At 50.7% G+C, this 25,948-nt stretch overlaps 1 protein-coding gene across 3 annotated transcripts in view; it reads left to right on the forward strand.

Annotated features, from left to right (window-relative positions):
* Positions 1–25,948, forward strand: part of FGF12 (fibroblast growth factor 12) — a 281,344-nt gene that overhangs the window by 156,807 nt on the left and 98,589 nt on the right. The window contains exon 1 of one of the 3 annotated variants that reach the window (XM_005302885.5): positions 8,537–9,919. The exons of the other annotated variants lie outside the window; for them this stretch is intronic. Within the exon in view, the coding sequence (XP_005302942.1) occupies positions 9,721–9,919 (199 nt within the window). The 5' untranslated portion in view covers positions 8,537–9,720. Of the gene's footprint in view, positions 1–8,536; positions 9,920–25,948 lie in introns of those variants that run through there. 3 annotated transcript variants of the gene reach the window in all.

Below are 25,948 nucleotides of genomic sequence, written 5' to 3' on the forward strand. Positions count from 1 at the left end.
AAAGTCTCTTCGGAAGCCTCCCAGTAATTCCTCTAAGTGCTCACTCAAGTGGCTTTTAATTTAGATTCCCCCCTCCCCCCGAGCTTGTGTAGTTTCTAATTGCAGAACCCAACTAATTGTGTGAATTAGGATCTGTCAAAAGAAATGAATGCAATTCCCCCTCCGTTTTATTTTATCGTGAATGAGCAGTACTACGTGAACCGTGAGTGTGTTAGAAAACTGCATTTTCAGTGGGCCAAACCAGAAGCAGTCGATCGTAATGAAGAAGATTGAAAGCTCTTGTTGTGAGTTTCCCTGCATAAGCTTGTTCTTGGCAATGCTATAGCACTATGTATTGGAGTATTGCCCGGCATTTTCTGTGAGTCCAAAGTCTGCGGCTTGTCTACATGGGAATGTTGAATTGGTTTAACTGGTTTAACCTAAAGGGTGAATTTAAACCAGTCTTGTTAAACTGGGGCAAATACCCGTGTGGACGCTATTGTTCCAGTATAAGAAGTCGATTGGGAACAGGGGTTTGCACTGGTGTCATTAAATTGGCTTTAGAAACTTATTTATGGTAAACCAAGTGCCTGCTAAGAATCCCCAGTACCAGCCAAGCCCGAACCTCAGGATTTCACACCGCAGCTGTAACTATCGCCCCCTTTGCTGGCGTCTGAGCCAGAAAGGAGCCCACACTACGGCCAATGCTGGCCCCAGCTAGGTCTATAGAGGGGAGCACGAGTGGGGTAGCAGCAAGGGCTGTGATTTATTAGTAGGACAAAGGAGTGGCTTCTCCAAGGGCTGCTGGTGTCCGGATGTAAGGATCTTTAATGATCGTGTCCCATTTTATGTCCTGTTGGAAAGACGGGATCAACAGCAGCACCAGGCTGGGACACTGCTTAGGAGCAACTGGAGAAGGAAAGGTGTCTTCTGTTGAGTTGTCTGACTAACTTTGTGCTGCAACTGGTTGTTCCTAGAAAGCCTCCTACGTGTCGTACCCTCCATGAAGCCAGAAAGGAGTCCCACACAGAGGTAGCTGAAGGTTAGTATTAATATACTGGAGAGGCAGGATCCGGGGTACGTTAATCAGGAGAGTAGAAGAGAGCCAAAAATTCTTTAATGAGGGAGAGATGCAGCTTCACTAATTGGAGGAGATGGGATGAGAGTCTAAAATTAATGGTTAGGGGGCACCTCAAATTTGTTAATCATAAATTCACAGATGTTTGGGTCAGAAGGGCAAGGGACCATGCTGATCATCTGACCTGCATAACGCCAGCCAGGGAAACTCACCCATGATTTCTGTATCCAGCCCAGAACTTTGGGTTGAGCTTGAGCTGGTCTGTTAGAAAGAAATCCACTCTTAATTTAAAGACATCATATCATGGAGAATCTATCACAGCCTTTTAAGTTGTTGCAGTGGTTAATTACCCCACAGTTCTCTGGCTTCAACTTCCAGCCAGTGGATCTTGTTCTGCCTTTATCCACTGGACTAAAGAGCCCTCTGCTATTGAAAATCTCCTAGACCCTTATCCAGTCGTCTCTTATCCTTCTCTTGGATAAACTAAAATAACTGAACTTGCCAAGTCTCTTCCAGTAAAGCAGGTTTTGTCATAGTTCCGATTATTCTTGTAGCTCTGTTTGGAATCTTTCCCAATTTTTGAACATCCTTTTTGAAGGCCTGACAGCAGAACTGGACACAGTGTCCCAGCAATGGTCTCGCCGATTCTGTACACAGAAGTAATACCACCTCCCTAATTCTCAATATTCACTACCTCACACATCCAACGGTTGTATTTGCCCTCTTAGCCACAGCACTGCACTGGGAGTGCCTGTTCAATTGGTTATCGAGCATTAGCTCTACCTCCTTTGCAGAGTCACTGTTTTCCCAAACACCATCTCCACTCTTGAAGTATGGCCTACTTTCCTTGCTACTCCATGTCTGACCTTGCATCTGGCTGGATGAAAATAAATCTTATTTGCATGCACCCAGCTTCCCAAGTGAAGCAGATCTCACTGCATAACTGTCCTGTCCTCCCCTTTATTTACTACTCCACCTGTCTTTGTATCCTTGGAAAATCTGATCAGCAATGATTTTATATTTGCTTCCAGGTCATTGGTGCAGATATGGGACTGCGTTATCTGCTCAGCAGTAAGTGTGTGTGTGTAATTAGTGCCTGGTGTAAAAGGGGTGGCAGAACTGGTTTTATTAGGGGAGAGTAGAGTTGATTTATTGCTGGGGAAGTGAAGACATGGCAATTTAAATTGGTGTGGCTGGGAGAGGCCTTGGGGATGTGGCAGCTTATAGGTACTTGCAGGCTTAGTCCTCAGGCCAGCAGACGCTGAGGAAATCTCCCTCAGCTGCGTTAGAAGACTCCATCTTTCCTGCTGTACAGTTTAGTGGTTCGCGGATCTCTGCCGCATGAGGAGAAGCAACCGAGTTGTTTAAATGAGATGCGATCTGGATGCATTTAACTTCAGAGCGCTCCTGTGGGTGGTATTAACATCCCCACAGCTCCTGTTCTGCAGAGCTTGATTACGGCAGCTGAACAATCCTTAGTCAGCCCTGTTACCCCTCCCCGTCAGCACCCCGAATCAAAAGGGGCTCTTGTTGCGAGAGGGAATGACAGGCTCTCTCCTTGAAGCACTGTCCTCCCCCCCCCTCCGAGGCTCAGGATGTCACTGGCTCAGCTGCAGTAAGAGATAAGGGCAAAGCCTGGGGTCGGGGAGCGTTCGTGGGCTGCTCTGAGCCCCGACAGGGCGAGCAATGTGCAGAGATTGATGCGCAAGACTCGGGACCACAAGGGATTTATTTTTGGGCTTTGATAGCAGCATGTTTCTCACGCCCCCTGCTGCTGTGGTAGGTGTGGGAGGGAGATCCAGCCCCTTTGCACTCACTAGCTTGTTGCCAGTAGCCAAATCCTTCCAGTGGAACAGGAGCCCTCGGAGTCCTGCTGGAAGACTGTGACGGGTTTTTTCCCTCCTTCTCTTGCCTCTCTATCATCCTCCATCACACAGTCCCCCGCCGCTGAGATCTAATCAGGAAGCTTCCATTTGACTTTCAGCAAAGTCAGCTCGCTGCAGGCTCGACGTGGAAGGCTTCACCTGGCGCCGCTGGGCGCGATTGCGGTCGGTCTCAGCGCTTGTGCTCCTATAGGAGCCATTTGACTGTGAGACTGGGGTGCAGGAGGCAGCGCTTCTCCTCCTTAAACCCCGGGCTGGCCGCTCTCCGCACCCCCTCAGCCCTCTGGAGGCACAGGCTGTGTTGGCCCGGCGGCTTTAAAATTCCAGGGGGGTTGCAGGAAGGCGGGGTCCCCCCCCCCCAGGAATTTGGTGTTATTTAGCACCACTCACCCTGCAGGCAGGCAGGATTTTAAGGCCAGACAGCCCGGATGGATCACAAGCGCGTTACAGGCTCTGGGCCCAATTCTAACTCCTAGAGAGTAGAGCTGGTGTGCTGCCCCTGGGTCTGCTTAGCAAGTGCCTCCTGGAGATATAGAATCATAGAATGTCAGGGTTGGAAGGGACCTCAGGAGGTATCTAGTCCAACCCCCTGCTCAAAGCAGGACCAATCCCCAGACAGATTTTTGCCCCAGATTCCTAAATGACCTCCTCAAGGATTGAACTCACAACCCTGGGTTTAGCAGGCCAATGCTCAAACCACTGAGCTATCCCTCCCTGACACAAACACTCTTTAAAACAACAGCCAAGCCACACAGTTCCTGCGGCTGGATGGTTAGCAGGCCCTCAACCCTCCCTCTCTCCTCCTCGATCTCAGGGCAGCGCCTTGTTCCCTTCCTGCCCCTGCAGTGGAAGGGAGGTGAGCGCAGGTGTCTGCTCTGGGATCTCAGGGCCGTGAGATGCTCGAGTGCCAGGCAGGGCGAGCTCGCGTGTGGCTGCTTCCATGTCGGCGGGGCTGCTGCAGGCCACGTCCCCGATCATAGGCGCAAGGGCCTCTGCCAGCCCCCCTGTGTCGCAGGGGGAGGGAGCTCCCCAGCCACAGGAGTAAGGGATGCTCTGAGGAGAGCCCTGCCTCGCTCACCTCTCCCAGGCAGAACAGGCGTGTTGCACGGGGCTGCATCTCGATCGTACCACGCAGAGCTGCAGTGATAAAAAAAAAAAAAAACTAACCTCAACCAAACTCCGCACCCCAAATGAGCGGGGGGGATTACCCTCCCCCAGGCGGTTGCAGTGCTGTGTTCTCCCTGCCCTGTCTTGGCAACAGCAGTGCCCCGTGGGGCTCTTGCTGGGCACGCGTCTCCGTGTCTGTCTAGGCTGGGATAAAAAATCCGCAGCACCCAATCTGGCAGCCTTGCTCAGCTTACGCGGGCTTGTGGGGCTTGGGCTGCAGGGCTAAAACGCTGTGTAGACAGACTCGGGCTGCACCACAGGTTCTGAGACCTTCCCCCCTCAGGGGCACCTAATTCAGCATAAGGACAGCGGCCCGCAGTGTGATTGACGGGCAGGGCTGCTGTTAACCTCTAGGGCTCTGGATTTATGGAGCCTTGTCGCCTGGTTTGCAAACAATCCCGAGGTTTGGATTTGTCATGCAGAGGTTGCCCTGGCATGTTTCTTCTTGCTGGCTGGATGGGCAGAGCCAGAGGGCCCCGATCCTGCTGCCCTCATGCATCTTTAGTATTGTAATCCCACTGCAACCCCTGGGGCGACTCCTGTGGTCAGGCCGGTGCAGAATCAACCACTGGATGCTCTACCTCGTCTCACTTCAGCCACCCTGATGGTGGCAGCTGCATGTTGGGCCCTGATATTTAAACCACATGGGGATTGTCTAAGCCCTCTGCAGCGGCAAAGGTCGGCATGCCGACCAGCCCCGTTCATCCTGGCAACATCACGCGGGGTAGGGAAACTAAGGCACAGAGCGGCTGCAGTTTGCTCAAGGCCACCAAGGGAGTCTGGGCTGAGAACCCAGGACCTTCCTGCCACTCCATCGCTTGCCATCACCTTGTGTGCAGAACGCAGTGGAACCTGGGGTGCCAGTCCATTGGGCCGAGGGACAGACTGAATTCCAGTCCCACCATTGCCCCACTGGTACTGTACCACTAGGAGCCCTAGAAGAGAGGGCCACTAGCTGCCCACACGATGCCGATTAAGGTTGTTCTGAGATCTGTATTGTCAGGCTGGGAGGGGTTGGGCCCTACAGATATTGCCCCTCTGGTAAAGTAAGATTATAAAAATATCCTGTTTTAAAGAACTTCGTTCCTGGCCCCTTTTAATGGGCACCTCCATAACACATGGAAAAATAAATAACCTGGCACTGGGGTATGTCCACACACATCTGAATTTCCTCCAAGGAAAATGCATCTTGACAGTTTCATTTCCAGGACCCCCCTGGTGAGGTGAAGCTTTCTCCCGCCCTTCCTTGACATGAGATGAAAAGTCACAGGAGAGAAATAAAAGCTTCTATTGTCAGGTAGAAATCCATTTTTGAAAAGAAGCCATTGTTCCTGTGAATTCCAGTCCCCTTTCGTGCTTTCTTTGGTTGGGCTGTTGATGTGCTTCTCCCCTCCTGGTTCCGAACTGCATTTGACACAACTATTTACAGGCTGTTTGCTTGAAGTCGCTGCAAATTCACTCCTGCGTTGAATTCTCTCTAGGCTAGAGTTGTTTTTAAAGACACTGTGCAGGCTAATGAATACTCCAGCGATGAGTTGCAAATGTTGTTTTAATTGAATCTTTGAAGCCAAAAGAGGGGGGAGGGGTCCATTAGAGAAATTGTTTTAATATGGCAATTGGCAATCAGATCATGCAGTCTCGTCTACATTTATTAATAAGGCCTAGTCCGCTGTGAGGGAAAAGACCAGAAAACAAGCCAGATTTCCGACTCTGGTGCTGTTTTAGGGCCAGTTACATCTCTCAAAACAAACAAAATTCCTAAGTGGCCCTGAGAATTCATGTTAGCCATCCAAACGTAGAGATAAAACCGTGCATTGTAAACAAAATTAGCCTGAACAGAAAAGAAGTGAGATACTCTAGGTCCTTTTCTTGAAGGATACCAGGGCATGTTTTTAAAAGAATCCACCCACGCAAAGAGAAGGGGGATCGCCAAAGTGACGTGAATGTTAAGGATTCTAGACAAGCAACAGGAAGCCACCTTACAAAGAGAGACATTAATAAAACATGGGTATGGGCTCGATTCTGCTTAATAAGCAGAGCTGACAACGTAGATATAATTTACATAGAGTGGAAATTAGACAACATTCTAAAGGTGTTGTTAAATGTAAATTTGAAACTCAATAGTACAGTACATCCTTACTGGACTTGCTGCTCTGCTATCAAAGGGTGAGTTAGGAGCTCTGGTCAAGTGAAAAATTCTCTAAGTTCTAGGACAGAGCTGGAAGTTGTCTTTTTTCCACAACTATTGACCTGTGATTATTTGTTTTTAAAGTGGCATTACATTTTGAATATCTTAATTGTGGTGCATTTGTTTTCAGTGGCTGTGCAGGGATGTTTAGCTCAGGATATGTGCATAGTAAAACGGTGATATATGTCTAATGCCTGAATCTGCAGAACAGAGTTTATAATCTTGGGCCTGTCTGAAGAACAAGCTGGATATTCGGTTAGCAATCCCAAAGGCAATATTATTGCACTTCGCTAAGGAAAGATGCCAGTAACCTCACTGATGACCTACTTCGCTCGCCCTGTTTAGGAGGTGAGGGAATGCAGTTCTGGATCTCCTCTCTGCCCCAAACCACAAAGCCCTGCAATTCAGGCAGGACTTAATTGTTAACCTCTGCACGGAGGAAGCGAGAGCTTATTCATGTCGTGAACAAAACCTTTAAAATGCTAATATTGAGCCCAGTCCTGCAAACACTTACCCTGGGTGAGCGCGTCGTGCATAGTCCACTGACCTCTGTGGGAGGAGTCCACTAGTAGGTCCTATGAGCCTGATGCTCGTAGGGTGGTGGGGAATCAGAACCGAGGCTTGGTAGCGTGTGCAGGATTGAGCCCATGGTTTCCAAATACAAATTCAAAACGGGCTGTCTCATTACAGAGGGCACGGAAAGAACCCTTCAGCGTGGTCTGAAGCCCTTTCTCGGCCTCAGTTTGAACCCATGTGCTTCTGTTCCTAATTGTTTAAAGCCCTTATCACCTGGACATGGGAAGCCTTCCAGACTGGCGGGAAAATAAGTGTGTGTGTGTTTAAGGGAACGTGATCTGATTGGGCCAGGCGATCAGTGGCTCTGCTCAAACTGGAGCAGGTTTGCTTCTCATTGAAGGCAATGGGAAGACTTCCATGGAGCAGGATGGGATGGAGAAAGTCATGGCCCACTCCCCTCAGAAAGGAGAAGCTGGTACTCCAGAGGAGGAAGGTGTTTTCAGCCAGCCGAGGGTCTTTGCCCAGTTTGAGGCTGAGATAAGAGTTCTCCCCCTATATGGGGGTTGGCTCCAAAAATCTCCCGCTGACTCAGGGTAGCTGCCCCATCCTACCCCCCTTGCTGAGCAGAATGGCTCTGCAATAGTGGGGTGGCTTCTGGCTTACTTTCCCCAATCTGTGCAAGTCATTATTATCATCTATAGGGCTGCATGGTGCTTTGCAGATATGTAAGGGGGCAGTCCTTGCTCCCAGGACTTTGCAGCCTGGAGGTGTGACCTGAGAGGTGGAGACTATGCACAGTTTCCACTGACGGCCCCCAGAGTGGTTTCCAGGCACAGGCCCTAAGAGCTGCAAGGAGGAAGGCAGTAGATGGTGATACTACACAGAGTTTTACAAGTTCTCTTTTGATTTAACAGACTGCATAGGCAATGAGATCTTGGAGAAATGCTTTTTGCGTGTGGTGCTTTTCTTTCTAGAGGCATTACCGATCACCTGTGCAAGTCTGTTACCTGTAGGGTTGTCTCTGATGAGGATCATTCTTGGTACAGAGCTGCTGCAGGCAGGACGTTAACTACACATGCAAAAATTGGATGTCAAAACAGGACAAGTATTTCTGTCATTTCAAAAGTCAGGGAGGAAACCACCCTGCATTCTGTTCAGAGAGCGTTGCAAGCTCTAGGCGGGGCTCTGTGGGCGGGCAGGAGACATCTTTCTTGGGAAGGTATCAGATGGGTTCCTCTGAAGATGCAGCTTCGGATAGTCGTTGGCAGTTCAGCCTCTAGGCACCTGCTCACAAAGAGCTTTTTTTTATGCTGGGTCTGTGCCGTGGGCTGCAACATTGTGTGATGTCAAGTGAAATCATCCAGAAGGGGTCCCAGGGCTCTGAGCTGCCAGGCCCAGAGGGGCCGGGGCCCAATCCTGGCACATATTAAACACTGGCTCCAGCCCCTCCGCGGCCCCCCAGGTCGAGGAACACTGAGCTGGGTCAATGTAAAGTAACAGGAGCGCCTAGGGCACTGGGGTTAGTCTGCCCCTAATTCCTCTCTGCCCCCAGGGCTCTGCAGAAAACAGCTGGGGAGGGGGATGAGTCTAGCCACTCCCGGGTCCCGCGGAGAAGTAGAGTAACCCCCCCCCCCCCCAACCCCTCGCCCCTGCCCAGCCCCGTCCGCCGGGGGGTGGGGTGGGGGGAGCCGCTGCAGTTCCCTGGCTCTGCCGGGCGCCTTTCTCATCCAAACCTCGATCACGTAGGATTGCGTAGAGCGGGAGAGGCGAGGAAGGAGGCTGCGATTCTCCCAGCACCGGGAAGCGCTCCAGCAAAGGCAGCGCCCGGCCCCCGGGCTGCGGAGACCCCAGCCGGGCGGGGGCTCGCCGGGCTGACTCGCCCCTGAATCCTCCCGGAGCGGGCAGCGCCGCCAGCCCCAGCCGCCGCGGACCGAGCACGGGCAACTCAGCTCATGGATGGCAGGAGGATGCCGGCGGGCGGCGGGCGAGCCCCGGCCACCTGCGCCTAGGACGGGCATGCGGAGCGCCCCGAGCCCCGCCACACCCCGAGTCTGGGGGAGTTAGCGGCGGGAGGGGTCTTTGCTTCGCTCCCCCCTCCCCACGCCGGGGAGGGGATGGGGACTGGCCGGCGGTGAGGCGGAGCAGGGCGTGGGAAAGCCCCGGGGTCGCCTGCACTCGGAGCCTGTTGTAGCCGGCGGATCGTTAGAGCAACGCCCCAGCGGCGGGGCACCGGGGCTCGCCCGGCCCGGGACCGGCTGCCGGAGGAGAGGCTGCCCGGAGCGCAGCGGGAGAAGGGGGTTTGCACCGAGCGGCGCGGGACAGGAGACATGCCCGAGCTCTGCCCGTGACAGGGGCCCAGGCGGGTCCCCGCGGGCCGGGCCGGGGCGGAGCGGAGCGCAGCTGGGACCGGCACCGGGGGTGCGGCTCCGCGCCTGCCCTGAGAGGAGCCTGCAGCGGGGCTTTGTTCTGACCACGGAGCCGCTTCTCCCCCCGTCCCGTTGTGCAAAGCTCGCCGGGGGCTCGGCTCCGCCGGGGAGGGACTGACGCGCCCGGCCGGTCCCCAGGAGCCCGCACCCTGCCCCGCTCCGGCTTCCCGAGGGACCCGCTGCCCCAGCCTGGCTCAGCCCGCGGGACTTGCTCTTCCAGAGACTCCGCGGTACCCGCCGTCCGGGGGCTCGCTGCCGGCTCCCCGCAGACAGACAGATGGGGGGTGGCTGCGCCGGCCGAGGGGGGCGCAGGGATGGGCGCGGGCTAGCCCGGGCCTCCTGCCCCTGACCGGCTGAGCAGTTCTGGGGTGCAGAGCGGAGAACCCCCCCCCAGCCCCGCCCGGATTCCGCCCCCCCCGGGGCCCCTCACCCCGGCCTCCAGCCCCCCGGACGCCCCAGCGCTGGCCGGGCCGATGAGCGGCCATGGCCGCGGCTATCGCCAGCTCGCTGATCCGGCAGAAGCGGCAGGCCCGGGAGTCCAACAGCGAGCGGGTGACCACGTCCAAGCGCCGCTCCAGCCCCAGCAAGGACGGGCGCTCCCTGTGCGAGAGACACGTGCTGGGCGTCTTCAGCAAAGTGCGCTTCTGCAGCGGCAGGAAACGGCCGGTTCGCCGGAGACCAGGTCAGTGACCCCGGCCCAGCGGCGGGGGCTGGCCCGGGCATCGCTTTCCTCTCCTTCTCTGCAGCCTCTCTCCCTCCGCCCCAGTCCCCGGCCCCAGGAAACCCGGGCTGGCTTTGTAGCAAACTTCAGACCCCGGGGCCAAATTCCCCCTGGTCCCTTTCCCTGGGGGTGAATTGGGCCGCTGGCCTCCTTCCCCCCACCTGCTCCCCCTAGGTGGTTCTGGACCCCCCCCCCCCGCCCAGGTGTTAAAGGCCAGCCACGCCCAGTTCACACCTCGCCTGGTCCAGGGTTGGGATCGGTTAATTGCCAGCCGTAGCAGCAGCTGTCAGGACACCACTTCTTCCCCCAAGCCAGTGCCCTAGTTAGGGAAAGGCGTTCGCGTTAAAAATGAACGTCCCCTTCCAGGTCCTGTGTGCTGGGGAATTCACCCCCTGGAGCAGCCAGATTGAAAGGGGAGACACTTGGCACTCCAGACCCGCAGCTGTGATTTCTTCCCTCTGACTCTGGTTCTGCTGTTGGTTAGCACTGACCTATTCCCAGGGTCCTTGCAGGGGTTTGTATTATAGATCGGCATTGGCCTGTGGTCAATAACCACTATGTAGCTGTCTGGAAAAAGTGGTGACATTGAGTCCTTTAGATACCCAGCAATTTAGTCTCTTGTAGCTTAACCTGGTGTTGTGTTTCCCCCTTGACCGTAGCTACGTATTGGCTTTTTAACAGCGTTTTCTTCTTTCCTCCCTCCTGACAAGGAAGTCTATAAATCCAGGGCATCTAAAATTGTGGCCACTTGATAAGCAGATCCACGAAGTGCTACTTCTCAAGTGGAGCTGCTTTGTGACTCCCACTAGCATGTGATTAGTTTAGAGACCTTCCAGATGGCAGCTACACTTACAAATGTGGACTACTCCGATCACAATGGGTGAGAGAGGGGCTCTCCAGTGGCCCTGCAGTTTCCTTGCGCCCCGTGTCTGTGCCATGCAGACTGGAAGCAGGTGCAATCCTCTAGAAAACTTCGGAGTTTTCAGTACACGTTGCCCGCATTTCCAAAGTGAAGACGGCCAAGTGCAGTTCAGTTTCTACAGGGCCCTCAGCTCCCATTGATAGTTGTGGGAACTCTGTGCCTTGCAGGATTGGGCCCTAACAGGTTTATCTATAGAAAACAGTTATTGTCTCTTTCCTTTTCCCATGTACATTACATAAATTGTTACAATCCACCATGCTCCCTCCCTACGGTACAGACCTCACGCCCATCAGCCACAAGTTAGAAAACACTGAAAACAGTCTTGGTTAGCGTAACTCTTTGGGACATCAGTAACCTTCTGCTGATCTAGCTTATCCTCACGGATTCGTTGTTCACTGAGAGATTCCTTGTTCCTTTTTTGCCCAACTAAAGTCAGACAGACAGAACTCTAGAGTAAAACTAGCTAGGACCTTGAGTGTAGCTGTTGCCTGCATGAGCAGGGCATTGAGGAATTCAGTCCATATTCTAGTCAGGACTGGAAAGGAATGGGGGGAGAGCCTACCGAGGAGGAACACCGGGCATTATTATTGTCCACAAAGAAAGAAAACTGAATCAGTTGAATCGTGATAGCCGACAGCAACTCACATGCCATGGGGCTGAGACGATATTTAGCTGGTGGACTGGTTCTGCACTTGCCACACCCAGATAGAAACCGGGTTCTGTCACTGTCTTTGGGAAAAGTTGCTTAAGGAGGGACTAGAGCTGAAACAGAGCCCAGCCCCCAGGTTTGCTAGCATAAAGTAGTGATAAAAGGAACAGAATAGCAATGGTCCGTGTGCATCACCGTGACACGGGCCCAACTTGTTCTCATTCATTAGTTGTAGGAGCGCTAGCCATGACCCAGCACTCCAGGGTGCTAGGTACAGCGCCAAGAGGTCCCCCAACGCTCAGTCTTTTTCCTTAGGGAATGACTCTTGGTAGGGGTGGAATATAAATTGGGAATCTGTTCCCAGCAGCTCCTGCAGCCACAAGCCAACTCCCCCTCCCCCACGTCAGAGAGGCCAAGGACTGACCGCCATGACGACTGACCGGGTGTGTAGCCTCCAAAGACAGCCCCTTCTGATTAAGGTGAAGGCACATTATCATACAGTGTCACCAAGTTTACATGGTCAGGTGTGTGGGGAGGGATCGATCTAAGATACGTTGACTTCAGCGACGCTATTCTCGTAGCTGAAGTTGCGTATCTTAGATCAAATTAAAATTACTTATTTTGCTCCCCCGTCGACTTTGTTTCTGTCTCTCAGGAGAGCGATCAGGGATCGATTTATTGCATCTACACTACACACGATAAATCAATCCCTGATAGATCGATCGTTACCCGCCGATCCGGCGGGTAGTGTAGACGTACCCTCGGGAAGCCTGCACTGCTCCTAATCCTGCATCCATTGGCCTGATCCTGCAGGGTTCCAAGCATCTCCTTAGAGTGCTGAGTGCCCCCAAATTCCATGGACTGCAGTGCTGGTTGAAGGTGCTAAGTAGCTTGCAGGACCAGTCCCACTGAAAACAATGACGCTTTTATCTTTGATTTAAGTGGGGGAAGGAAGGGACCCTGTATAAAAATAGAGCAATACAGTGTAGAAGGCTGTCAATCATTCGCCTTTCACTTGCACTACATTCAGTATGCAGGTTTGAAGAAGCAGGAGATTTTAAACACCCTTTAACAGTCTATTTTCATTCACATTATTCCAGATTTTGTAAATAGATGGTTCTTCATATTGCACATCATATTCCTGGACTCGGGGGTGTATGTACCAGAGCTGTGTCCACTGAGTTTGCTGCTAACGAGAGCACCTCATTTAGGAGTTTATTAATGCTGGAAGGAGTTATACATTGCAGAGTTTCTCTTGTGCATGGACGAAGATATGCAAATAAATGAAAATGGGTTTAAAAGGAAAGCGCACAAATGGTGTGATGACCTATGAACCCCCATGATTACATTTCCTTATTGATTTGCTGGCTCAGTGACTGAGAGCAGTGTCAGGAAACACTCACTTTCAATGGGGTTAAAAATCTTTTGTGGAAATGGTACATTGCTAGGGAAATTACACCTACTTTCTTAGCCAGGCCTTTGTTTTACTGCTGTACTGAATAAGGGCCAAATGTGTAGCATTTACTCAATGTTTTTCAACTATAGTGCTCAATACACTTTACAAGGCGGAGATGATTCTCCCCATTTTGTACATGAGGACACTGAGGCATGGAGCGGTTGGATAACTTGTCCAAGAGCACAGAGAAACCTAATTTGGTGAATCTCATTCCAGTGCTCTCTTCTCTGGGCCACGCAGCTATCTGTATGCTGTGACACTGAAATCGAGAGGGGTTTGGAATAGGTCACGTTCAAAGGATCTCTAAAAAAAAAAAGTTACCCCAATGGTGACTATATGTCCTTTGTTTTGAACAGTATTTTCAAAGAGTTGGTGCATCTTTAGCCTCGAAGGCATGAAAGTTTGGAACACCCAGCGCAAGCAGTAGCTAGAAATAGATGAGGGAGTAAATGTATGTGTGTGTAAACAGAATTGTGCAGTGCTGTGCACTCTGTACCATAATCTGCACCCTGTGCCAAGTGGGCTTGAAATGCTAGCACTTGGGTGAGGGGAGATTCCAATCAGCTGGCATGTTACGCTCACTTCGCACCAGGTGTGAACGGCGACCCAAGGCACCAAGCAGTGGAGAATCCGGCCCATACAGTGGCAGTCTGTAGTCAAAGATATCAGTGGATAACGAGAAGAATAAAGAGGGAGTGCAGAAAAAATTCCCCTCTGTTGACCCTAGTAAAATAGGCCTTAACTTGTAAAACCGGCACTTGTTTCGTCTGGCTTTCCAGTGGGTAATGACAACTCTCTGTGCAGCCTTTATGATCTATATTGTGTGTGCGCACACATAGGCTCTTATGGTGTGAGAACAGAGAGGGCTCTGCTATATATTACACTCTGAGCTGCAAACGTGGAGACACAAGCTTAGTCCTGGTGTCTGGAGTTAATACAGCCCATCAGCAGCAATTGGACAGATGTCCTACAACATTTCCCTAAGGGCTCCTCCTTCCCATTCCAACCTCTGGCAGTTTCTTCCAGCATGCAAAGCCCCGTCTCTGGGCTTGGCCTCACAGAGAGGACACCTGCAAAAAGAGAACAAATATATCATATAAAACAATGCAAGGTGCACCTAGGAAAGCTTAAGCCACCTGATTTTGTTTCTGGGGTGGGGCACTAAGCTGCAAAGATAATTTAAGGGAAATGACTGTAGAGGATGGTTTTGCGGCATGAGTTCAAGAGAACATGCTGAAGAAGAAGAGAACCCAAAGCTTAAAGCAGTTTTTCCGAGCTCTCTACGACGTTGACAAACAGTTGCATCAATTAGCATCCCCTTCACATGCGAGGTAGGGCACCCCATTGCTCACTTCCCCTCCTTATCCTTTTTTCTACTTCAAGTCCTACCCTGAGAGAGTCCTGGGCCAGAGGGCACATGCAGCCCAGTGGCCGCGACCTCACCCCGGGTCCTTCATAGGGACCTGCGCTAGATAAGCATTTGCCACGTCTCGTCCTGCGGGCTCTCCGTGGCCTGTCCCTAGTGCAGCAGAACAAGGGAGCTGTGTCGGGTGTTTTGGGGCCTTGCCCACTGGTGGGAAAAGGAAGAGGCATCAGGGCACACATCCATGGGAATGTTGCCCAAGTGCAGACTGCTGGATGGGACCCACAACCCCCATTATATCCTGACACTGCCATTGACTTCATGGCCATATCAGACTATTGTCAGCGTCCTCCCTACTCTCTTCGGCCCCACCAGCTCCAAAAGCTTAGCTCACGGTGCTCTTGCCAGTCGCCTTCGCCTTGCAAAGACAAAACAGATGCTGCTTTCACTTCTTAACGTGGACCTTGTTGTCATTCAGGCAGGGACCATTCGGCTGTGAAAGCTCTCAAGGGTTTTTGTAACGTGAAGGAAATGGTTCATTTGTAGGGACAAACTGCAATGCTAGAAAGGCAAATACATAGTCTTAAAAACATAAGAACGGCCATACCGGGTCAGACCAAAGGTCCATCTAGCCCAGTATCCTGTCTACCGACAGTGGCCAGGGCCACGTGCCCCAGAGGGAATTTAAAATTCCCTTTAAATTTTTTGTTTTGAATTAAGAAAGGGGCTCTGGAATGTATAAGACACATGCGTATGTATAACTATACACCTGTAGAAGCAAATATATCAGAGCAGAAGGGATTAGCTCATCCACAGATTTTCTTGAAGCAGCTGAAGTTTTTATCTTATACCGAAGCCGTTACAGCTCATGTGCCCAAATCCTGAAGACTTTAATTTCTCATTGGGAGGAAATGCTCATTGAAGCCAATGGAACCTTTCCCTGAACAAAAATTGAGGAAGAACTTCAGGATTTGGGACCACAGTACTTAGTGCATCCTATAAATCAAAACAACATCTATCATGTTACTCCCACGGGCACAGGAAATCCATACAAAATCCCTCCTCCTTTTCTTTCAGTTAATAGCAAATTCGGAAAATAATTCTTAGCACTACACAATTCAGTCTCTTAAAAGATTTCTGCTATCTTTAAACACTGTGATTAGCTCTCCCAGCAATTTTACAGGTGATTTAGTCAAATGTGTTCTACTTTCTGTCAATTTTTATAGGGAAAAAAAGTCGTGGAGTGCTAGAAATATCTATAATAATCTCTCTACCCTATGGAAACCATAGAGCCCCAGTCGCCAGAGGATGTAGGTGATGGCTGTGTTGTCTGGGTGTATACGTGTATAATACTGCACACCTCCCATATACATGTTTGCACACAGCCAAGGGAAATCCCTCCATGCTCATCCGGCCTGGCCTCGCTGCAGCATTGGACACCATCCATCACCAACCACCCTTGTCCTGCTGCTGAGAAGCTGCCGGGGTGAGTGGAAGTGCTCAGGTCCTTCCACTCAGACCAGCCTCCTCGCCCCCGGATCCCTCTTCTCTATATTATTCGCAATCTGAAGCTGTTGGGGGAGCTGGTGAGACGACCTGGACGGCAGTGCTGGCCGTGCAGATAGCACCAGGCTCTGCATCTCCTTCACGCCAAGCACACATCGCGCCGTCTCCCGGCTCTCTCACTGCACAGCTGAGATCAGCCCCCACGTGAAGAGCAACTGGTTAAACCTGAGCCCGGGTGGGACTGAAGCGATGCTGGTAAGAAGAGGGAAGAGCTTGAGCTCCCCCACTGCTAAGGGCATCTGCCTTCAGGTGGGTGAATCAGTCCGCAGCCTTGGGGTTCTTTGGAACTCTGTGTGCAATGGAAGCTCAGATCGCCACGCTGGGCTGGGGGGGAAGTGCCTGCTCCCATCTGTGACAGCAGGCCAGAGGCTTGTGTCCCCTCTTACCAGACAGACCAGGCCTTGGGGATCCACATGTGTGACTGGCAGACTCGATTCTGTCAGCATGCAGACCCTGAAACAACTCCAGCAGGCAGCGTGCTTAGCAATGCAGCTTACTGTGAACACATCACCCCAGTTGTCCACTGCCACAGCTCCTGAGTGAATGCCGTTGATACCTACAGCTGTGCATGGGATTGGCTCTCGCTGCCAGAGAGATGTCTTCTTCCACCAGGACTTCCCAGAGCAGCTGCGTGCATAGGAAAACTTAGCAGCAGACAGCGCAGACACAGGAGCGGGGTCGAGTCTGGGAGAGTCTCACTGCTGCAAGAGGCAGGTGTGATCCTGGACCTCCCCATGTTCAGTACCAAATACAAACCCCAGTTCTTGGACTTACCTTTCCCACTGTTATTGACTCTCCTTCCCAAGCCCCCAAAGAATCCCCCTGTCACAAAGTGGACTGTGCCCTTTCAGAGGGAACAACTGGACCAGCCCATCTGTTCCTCATTGGCAGCCTTTAGCCTGATAGAGGGCAGCTGGTGTCTATAAGGAGCGAAAGAGGAAGTTGTGGCAGGGCGGAGCTGTCAGAGGCTCCTTTGAAGAGTTTGAGACACTAGGGGAACAAGACTCCAGCCAGCCATAGGGCTGGGAATGGCCTGCTGAAAGCAGGGACTTGAGTAGACTTTATCTTTGGAGTTTTGAGTTCTGTTTGCAACTGTGATATTAATAAACCCAGTCCCTAAGGGAGAGGTCTTTGCATAGAGAGTAGCCTATGTGTGAAGTTTATTGAGGTGCCCAAGAGGAAGGGAAACTGAGGCAGGGTGCTGCAGAGCCATCCCTGGCTATGAAGGGGTGCTTGGGAGGTGGGCTGCTTTGCACACTTTTGAAAAATTAATCCTCTGTCTTTTCTCCTACTGGCTAGAAAACAAAAGAGAGTAGTTATCAGTGGTTAACAATCATGCTGGAAAGGCATAATGAGTGGGATGCTGCAGGGATCGGTTCTGGGTCCGGTTCTGTTCAATACCTTCATCAATGATTTAGATAATGGAATAGAGAATACACTTATAAAGTTTGCAGATGATACAAAGCTGGGAGGAGTCGCAAGTGCTTTGGAGGATAGGATTAAAATTCAAAATGATCTGGACAAACTGGAGAAATGCCTGAAGTAAATAGGATGAAATTCAATAAGGACAAATGCAAAGTGCTCCAGTTAGGAAGGAACAATCAGTTGCACACATACAAAATGGGAAATGACTGCCTAGGAAGAAGTACTGTGGAAAGGGATCTGAGGGTCATAGTGGACCACAAGCTAAATATGAGTCAACAGTGTAACACTGTTGCAAAAAAAGCAAACATCGTTCTGGGATGTATTAGCAGGAGCGTTGTAAGCAAGACAAGAGAAGTAATTCTTCCTTTCTACTCAGCACTAATTAGGCTTCAACTGGAGTATTGTGTCCAGTTCTGGGCGCCACATTTCAGGAAAGATCTGGACAAATTGGAGAAAGTCCAGAGAAGAGCAACAAAAATGAGTAAAGGTCTAGAAAACATACCTATGAAGGAAGATTGAAAAAATTGGGTTTGTTTAGTCTGGGAAAGAGAAGACTGAGAGGGGACATGGTAACAGTTTTCAAGTACATAAAAAGTTGTTACAAGGAGGAAGGAGAAAAATTGTTCTTCTTAACCTCTGAGGACAGGACAAGAAGCAATGGGCTTAAATTGCAGCAAGGGAGGTTTAGGTTGGACATTAGGAAAAACTTCCTAACTGTCAGGATGGTTAAGCACTGGAATAAATTGCCGAGGGAGGTGGTGAAATCTCTATCATTGGAGATTTTTAAGAGCAGGGGGGAGGGATAGCTCAGTGGTTTGAGCATTGGCCTTCTAAACCCAGCATTGTGAGTTCAATCCTTGAGGGGACCATTTAGGGAACTGGGGTAAAAATCTGTCTGGGGGTTGGTCCTGCTTTGAGCGGGGGGTTGGACTAGATGACCTCCTCAGGTCCCTTCCAACCCTGATATTCTATGATTGTATGAAACACCTGTCAGGGATGGTCTAGATAATACTTAGTCCTGCCTGAGTCAAGAGGACGGGACTAGATGACCTCTCGAGGTCCCTTCCAGTTCTATGATGTGGATTCTTATCCACCTTTGAGATCCTTGAGTGAAAAGGCCACACAAGCGCTAAGTATCCACACTGCTACTTCTGTTAAAGGAGTTCTCTTTAGCGTAGATGGTACTGGCCAAATAATAATGACAAGGGATCTAGTCCCAGCTCCAGGGGTGGGGGGATCTGACTGTCTCTTGTCTGCGCACCAGGTGGGTTTGCTGCACCTGGAGATCTCCTGGGTTGGGTCAGGATTTGCGCTGGGATGGAATATTGTGTGGGCGCTGCAGGAAATGCAGCTGGTGATTTAGAGGCGCGCGTTCTGCTGAGTCTGTACTGAATCGACTCTCCACCCACACAGCTAGAGAGCTCTGCGAGGTGGAGTTCAAGATGCGTTTTAAAGTCACAGTCCGGATCGCTTGTGGCAGTAAAGACCCAGTGCTTGGAAGCATGGAAGCCGGGGCAAAAGGAAGATCATTATAACACTGCTGCCTACCCAAACTAGATCCACGGGTAGTTTCAATGGGATATGTCTCATTCTCCACTTCCTGTCCTTAGTGGCTGGTAGCACTGCTGTGCTCTGTTAAACAGATGCTGTGTTTTACCCTAGAGGTGACCGCCTGTGAGTGGCTGGTGAAATATACAGAAAGATGCAATATCAACGCATGCTAACACCCCTCCCCATTTCCCAGCGGAAAGCTGAAACCTAGAGAGTGCAAACAGTGGTCATGGTAACTAGAAAAAGCTGTTGCCTTCCAACCGAGTCAGGCGTAAAATATGTAAGTACCTCGGTTTGAAATGAAAGGGGGGAAAAGCCAGGTCCTGGGGTTAATAGAACCTGCTCACGTTAGTTCTGTTTATCTAGACTAACATACTTTGCAATGCCCTCCCCTGCCCGAAGCACAAATAGCTTCTTTGCTGAGCAGTTCCCTTCCACGGTATCCGGGCTGCCATCAAAATACATTCTCGTCACCTCCCAAAGTGCAGCTGTTTGCAAAAGGTCAAGTAATATGGGATTAGTGAGACCAAAACCAAGCTGCAAACGGCTACTCCATTTTTTTTTTTGCCCAGAAAATTGTAAAAATAGGTTGAAATTAGCCAAAGGCGACAGAACTCCCTGTCGTCAAAGGATTGATGGTGGAACAAGCCCTGCCCGCTGGTGCCCACTGCTCTCCTGGCATTGGCAGAGCGGTTGGAGCAGGGAGCGTCCTGGGCAGGTGTGTGTGCGTTATGGAGCACTAGCTAAGCTGGGGCGGGCTCTGAGTTACTACTGAGAATTCTTTCCCAGCTGTCTGGCTGGTGGGTTTTGCCCACATGGTCAGGGTCTAACCAATCACCAGATTTGGGGTCAGGAGGGAATATTCCCCCGAGTTAGATTGACAGAGACCCTGGGGGGGGGGGGGGGTTCGCCTTCCTCTGCAGTATGGGGACAGGTCACTTGCAGGTTTAAACTAGTGTGAAGGGTGGATTCTCTGTAACTTGAAGTTTTTAAACCATGATTTGAGGGCTTCAGTAACTCAGCCAGAGGTTAGGGGTCTATTACAGGAGTGGGTGGGTGAGGTTCCGTGGCCTGCAGTGGGCAGGAAGTCAGACTAGACGATCATGATCCCTTCTGGCCTTAAAGTCTAAGAGACCCAATCCTGCAGCAGAATCATCACAGGCTGCTCCTTATACTGCAGGATCAGGGCCTTAGTCAGTGAGGCCAGTGGCTCTCAACCAGGCGTACGTGTACCCCTGGAGGTACGCAGAGCTCTTCCAGGGGCTACATCAACTCACCTAGAGATTTGCCTAGTTTTACAACAGACTACATAAAAATCACTAGCAAAGTCAGTACAAACTAAAATTTCATACAGACAGTGACTTGTTTATGCTGCTCTGTATACTACACACCGAAATGTAAGTACAATATTTATATTCCAACTGATTTATTTTATAATTATAGGATTATCACAAGAAAGCAAGCCATTTGTCAGTACTAGTGTGCCGTGACACGTGTGTATTTTTATGTCTGATTTTGTAAGCAAGCCATTTTCAAGTGAGGTGAAACTTGGGGGTACAGATGAATCAGACTCCTGAAAGGGGTACAGTAGTCTGGAGAGGTTCAGAGCCACTGAGTTAGGACACCCGATTTCAGAAATGCATTGATGAAAACAATTCTTGATCTTTTGACATTCACACCCATCGTCTGATGAGGGTTCTCTGTGGAGATGGGTAGAAGGGCTAGCAAGCCATGGTGCTATAAACACCAGTGCACTGATTGTTGTTTTATTTTGGGTTTGTTCTTTTAAATATAGGCTCCGTTTGGTGAAACCGCAAGCACAGTTATTAAAAAGGTAACTCTGCTTTCGTTTTACTTCATTTCCTTAATTCCTGAACCCACCCTCTCCGCTTCCATCGTCTTCAAAATACAGTGATCTGTGCAAATAAATGCTTTCAAAATGTTGCGGTTATTTCTTCTGAGTAAATTGCATTTATCAAAGGCAATAATTTGTTTTATTGTTAGGAGGGGAAATGGGTTTAAATGATAGGAAAGAATGATTTGCCCAACCCTAGCTTCAGAGTTTCCTGGATCTCAGATTTTATCAGGTTTAGTGTCCGAGTTTTGTTCCTAGGAACAGGTTTTGTTCTCAATTCAGATTGTTTTTGGCACAGGCTGGACTGATTCCCTCATCCTTATCATAGATCCCCAGTCAGTGAGCTGTATCTTCCCTGCTCTCTAGTGGGGGGCAGTGCGGCCCTGCGGGGAGATTAATAGTCAGGGCTCTGTTCCCAATTTGCTGCAGCTGTAGGAGTCGTGGCTGCTCAGTAGCTTCTGAAAATCAGGCCCCCCCGTATTTCAAGCTAGGTGGTTCAACCCAGAGACAAAATCATGATTTAAAAGATAGGCCGTAATCCTTCGGTGCCTCAGTTTCCCCATTAGTGAAATAGGGATAACACGTCTTACTCACCTTCATCAAAGTGTTTTGAGAAACACAGATGGAAAAATGCTATAGGGAGAAGACACGTTACCATCTTAATTAGTTTAGAGCTTACAAAAGAAATGTGGAACCTAAGTTTTGCCCTCTATTTCCTTCCAATACATTTAGGTTCCTATATTCCTTAGGTTCCTAAGGGTGGCAAGGAATCATCGGGAGATATGAATGATGGTTGCGGTTCTGAGTGCATCGTTTGTCACTTACCTCATGAATTACTAGAGGCCTTCCATGTTTTCTGATGGGCTCCGCTCGGTTCTCTTTTGTATTATTTTCCGTGTTGTTGTAGCCATGTTGGTCCCTGGATATTAGAGAGACAAGGTGGGCAAGGTAAAACCTTTCATTGGACCAGGTTCTGTCGGTGGAAGGTAGACGTTTACAAGATAGTACCTCCCCAGCTTGTCTCTCTCTCTCCGGCTGTTTTGTGTTTGAATGATTTCATTTCCCCGCAGCAGAAGGCTAGTGTGGCCAGTTCAACGGAGTTGGATTTTATTTGTTTGCGTGCGTACTGCTCGCTTCTGCAGTATTTCAGGCTTGCAGAACGGCTGAGGGAAGTGGAGAGACTTCGAGTCTGGGAGCAGCACAACTCCCGGCATGGCAAGGTGGGGAGCGGCTTGGATTATCTGTCATTGCCGTGTGTGCTCTGGCATTCTCGAGGCAGCCAACAGTGGAAGTGAGAGGTGAGGGGTCCAGGTGGGGGAGGCATGGCTTGAATCCCTCCCAACATGGAGCTCGGAAGGGTTGTGAAGTCCCTGATCTCCCAGGAGGAGTCAACCTGCCACCCAGCTCGCCAAGACACGGGTGTACCCAGGCTGCGTTAGGGCAGCAAAGCCATTCCCTCATGACATGTACGGGGTCAGTGGCTGGAAGTAGGGGGGTGGGAAGAGGACAGAGCCCTAGCTCTTCCCTCAACCAGCCAGGCGCAAAGAGAGCCACGTCCTGAAATTTCACCACCAGCGCAAGAGGGGTCGGGCGAAGGAATCCTGACTGCCTGAGTCATAATTCCTTCCTGGCTCTCTTCTTACGCTAACACAGCTACGGGCCGTCCCATAGCCGGGTCTTAGCCCAAGGCTTGGTCTGGCCCTGGGGTGAGCTCTTTGGCGCAGGGCCTGCCTTCCTGCTAGACATGTGTACAGCACCTGGCACGGCAGGGTCCAGATCCCAGTGCGGGGCCTCTCTAGGCGCTGCTGTAAGATGAATAGATTGATAGATTTTGCCACTCTTGTTTCATCCTTCCTTGGGATGGGCGCTCAGTGCTGGGGCGGGGAGGGCCGGAGAAGTCCCGAGACGGAGAGCGTAAACCCACTGAAATTGCAGTTGGGACGAACGTGGCCTGGTGAACAGCCCCCGAAAGCAGCTTTGTTCTTGTTCAGTTTGTGGTGTCCCACTCCTACCCGCGGGAAGTGCGGTCTCGGGGGTGGACCCAGCCCTAAGACCTACGCCGTCGTTTGTTTCCATCTTGGTGTATGGGCTGAGATTCGGCCATATTGCTCAGTGGGGCAGGAATAACTGCAGAGTAATCCTTGAAAGAAAGCGTGTTTGTAGAGCACGCAGCCACCTATTCCCCCCATTTATGGGGTGTGTGCTACCTACCCACGTCAGTAGCCAAGGCATTGCCTCTGCTCTGCCGGGAAGTTAATGTTCTGATAGACTGAGAAGCTTCTGCTAGAATTTCTCCTGGCTCTTTCACTAACCTCTCCCAGAAGTCAGGTCTGTTTTTACTCTCTTTGCCATGAAGAGGGTGCGTGCATTCTAAGAGCTGACCCAGCCCTGCATGTGTCCTGGCTGCTCTCGGGGAGTATCGGGCTTGGTTTCTGCCCCGGGGATGGTGCACGCTCGTGTGGGTGGAGCAGCCTGCACTTTAAAGTGCAGTGAAAAGTTTTAGTGCTGATGAAACGTGCCAGAGACTTGAGCCATATGCGAGGGTGGCCAAACTGAAATCAGCCCTGTCACACCGATGTAACTCACAGCAGAGTTAGGCCCTTGGTCCGCCTCTTACCCTGCCAAAAGGCAGCGTAAACTCTCTTCCACTGTCCCAGGGCTTTCCCCTTGATGTGCCTTTTGGGAGGGAGAGGGGGGCGCTCAGTCTGAATGCTCATGCATTCCTCAGCCTCTGTGTGGAGGGAGTGAATGTCAGTGTCATGTTCTGGGTGCAGCCCGGACCAGTCAGGGGCTGTGTCACTGCTTGTCCTGTAACCTTTAAAATGCTCTGCTGTTCCTGCTCCCTGTCTGGATGCTCCCTGCCAGCGTCCAAGCCTGCCCTGAGTGTCCGTATTCAGCAGTTCTGACCCCAGCAGCCTGCTTGTTAGATCACAACCACACTCTGGTCTCCACCAGCCTCGGTTACCACCGGCCAAGTGACCCCAACACACCCCCAGGCCTGAATTTCCCCCAAATTTTCTGCCTGAACTGTCCTGCCCTCTCCTGGAATGTTCAGCGGAGTAAAAAGGTCCGTTGCTCCTTTACAGAGACAAAAACCCAGCCGCATGTTGCTTTAACCGGCATTAACAATCACTTCAGGGCAAACACAGCACTGGGGTGATTTGTAATAAACCGAGATTATTTCATCAAAAAGCAATAGGTTTTAAGTGAGTGCAAGTACAAGGGATAAAGACACAAAGGTTACCAGCAAATAAAAGTAAAGTATGCTTCCTAGTAGCTAAGACATAACTCAACAAGCTACCGCCTTGGTTCTAGGTAGATTTCTTACCAATCTTTTTCTTTCCAGCCATGGCTCTCAGTCAGGACCTTGCACTTTTTAAGGACATAATTCCAGCACATATCCATAACTCTTTGTATGCACCCTGTATATACATTCCAAGAGCATATTAATGATCAGTCCCCAGAAACTTCAACCCCCCTGGTTGAAAGACCCATCTTTCTCAGTTCGCAAAAGCTCTGTCCCCTTGTGTCTGTCCAGTGATGGATGCCAAGATGGCTTCTTCTCTCTCCGAATCATCCCAAACTCACTGTTTTGTCCCCAGGCTCAGGAAGACCTCACGCTGTTCTTCCCTGCCTGTGGACTTCCCATCCCTCATATGTAAATGGGGCTTCCATTGTTTTTGGTCATACCTTGCTTAATTTCACTGGAGACAGGTAGATAGCTGCCTTCTCTCTTTGTTTGGTCACCGACTTTAAAGCATAATATCAGCGAGTATCCATAATTTCTCCTATAGCGTAAATTCTTACATTATACAATGATAGTAATCTACAGTGTGACCTTACTCGATGCACTTTTATAATAGTCACATTGTATACAATCAGTTGAGTCAGTTGCTTATCATTTGTGGTTCAGACCCCTGCAAGAGGCTATCTCCCTCACTTGCTAGGTTGATGGCTTTGTTTATCTTTTATGTAAATGTACCTTCATTGCCGCTGCCTGGTGACCCGGCTAATCAGACAAACAAATACACATTCCTTTGTCTAAGACAGACTGGGCTTACGCATTGCTTGCCAAACACTTTTAAAGGACATAATTCCAGCAGATATCCATACCCCTTTGTACGCACCCTGTGCTAATGATGAGCTGTTAGCTTGCCAATGATAGCGTACATGACACCGTTTAGATACAGATCAGGACAACAGTGTGTGTGAGGTGTAGCGACTGTGTCAGGCCTGACAACCGCTGCTGACATAGAGTAGTGAGCCACCAATGGGCCTCTGTGTCACAGTTGGTTAGAAGGCTGGCTTGGTTCCATGGACCCCTGTCCTTTAGCAACCGGCCTGAGCCGCTGGGCCTGCTTCTCCCCTGCCTTGCACCTTATGTGCAAAGTGGGTGAGACTTGGGCCCAGTTATAGGGTGGAGGTTGGGGGGAGGAGCCCTCTCCCCAGACTGCAGAGCGGCTGCTCCCCAATGGCTGATGTGTTCCAGAGGATTCACAAAGCCATGGATTCCCTGGCCCCACCCGTCCTTCAGCGTGTCCCAGCAGCACCCCTTCCTGTCCCATGCATGCCGCCGCAGACCTATCCCTGCAGAGATGAGCTCCTCATTGCACAGGGGCTGCGCATGGTCTGTGGGGCAAACTTCCAGCATGGCACAACCTCCCCACTTCCTGCTGGGGATAGACCTGCCCTGAAGGAAATAAACGCTGTAGGAGTCAGGCAGCATAGCACAATGTCTTGTGTGTCCTGTCCCCTGTATGGCAGTGCAGGAAGACCGCTGCTCTGTGGGCCAAGGAGTGTTAATATTTTTCCTCACAGGCATCAGCATGGAATATAAAAGTTCCCTGGGATGTTCTTTGCCCTGTAAGGTACCCGTGTGCTCGAGTGACTCCCTGCCAGTAATGGAATGAGATTGCCAGGAGATGTCCTTTTGGTGCTCCGAGCCCACGGCCCGCCTGTGTCCAGGAAAGCGCGCTGCAGCTGTCTGAAGCGTGTCCCATTGCTCAGTAAAGCAGAGGCTGGTCCTGCGAACTCAGGCTGTTGTTTTGTTTAATTATTGTGGCGGCACCTGTCTATAGTAGGGTTGAGTTGAGATTTGCAGCCAAAGTGGGTAAATGCATGTGTACAGTGGAGCCCTATGATACTGGAGTCATTTTCTTCTCGGAATAAATGCTCTGTAATTGGAGGGTGACAGTAGCCCTGC

Source organism: Chrysemys picta, chromosome 9 (assembly GCF_011386835.1).
Source record: "Chrysemys picta bellii isolate R12L10 chromosome 9, ASM1138683v2, whole genome shotgun sequence".
NCBI lineage: Eukaryota > Metazoa > Chordata > Testudines > Emydidae > Chrysemys > Chrysemys picta.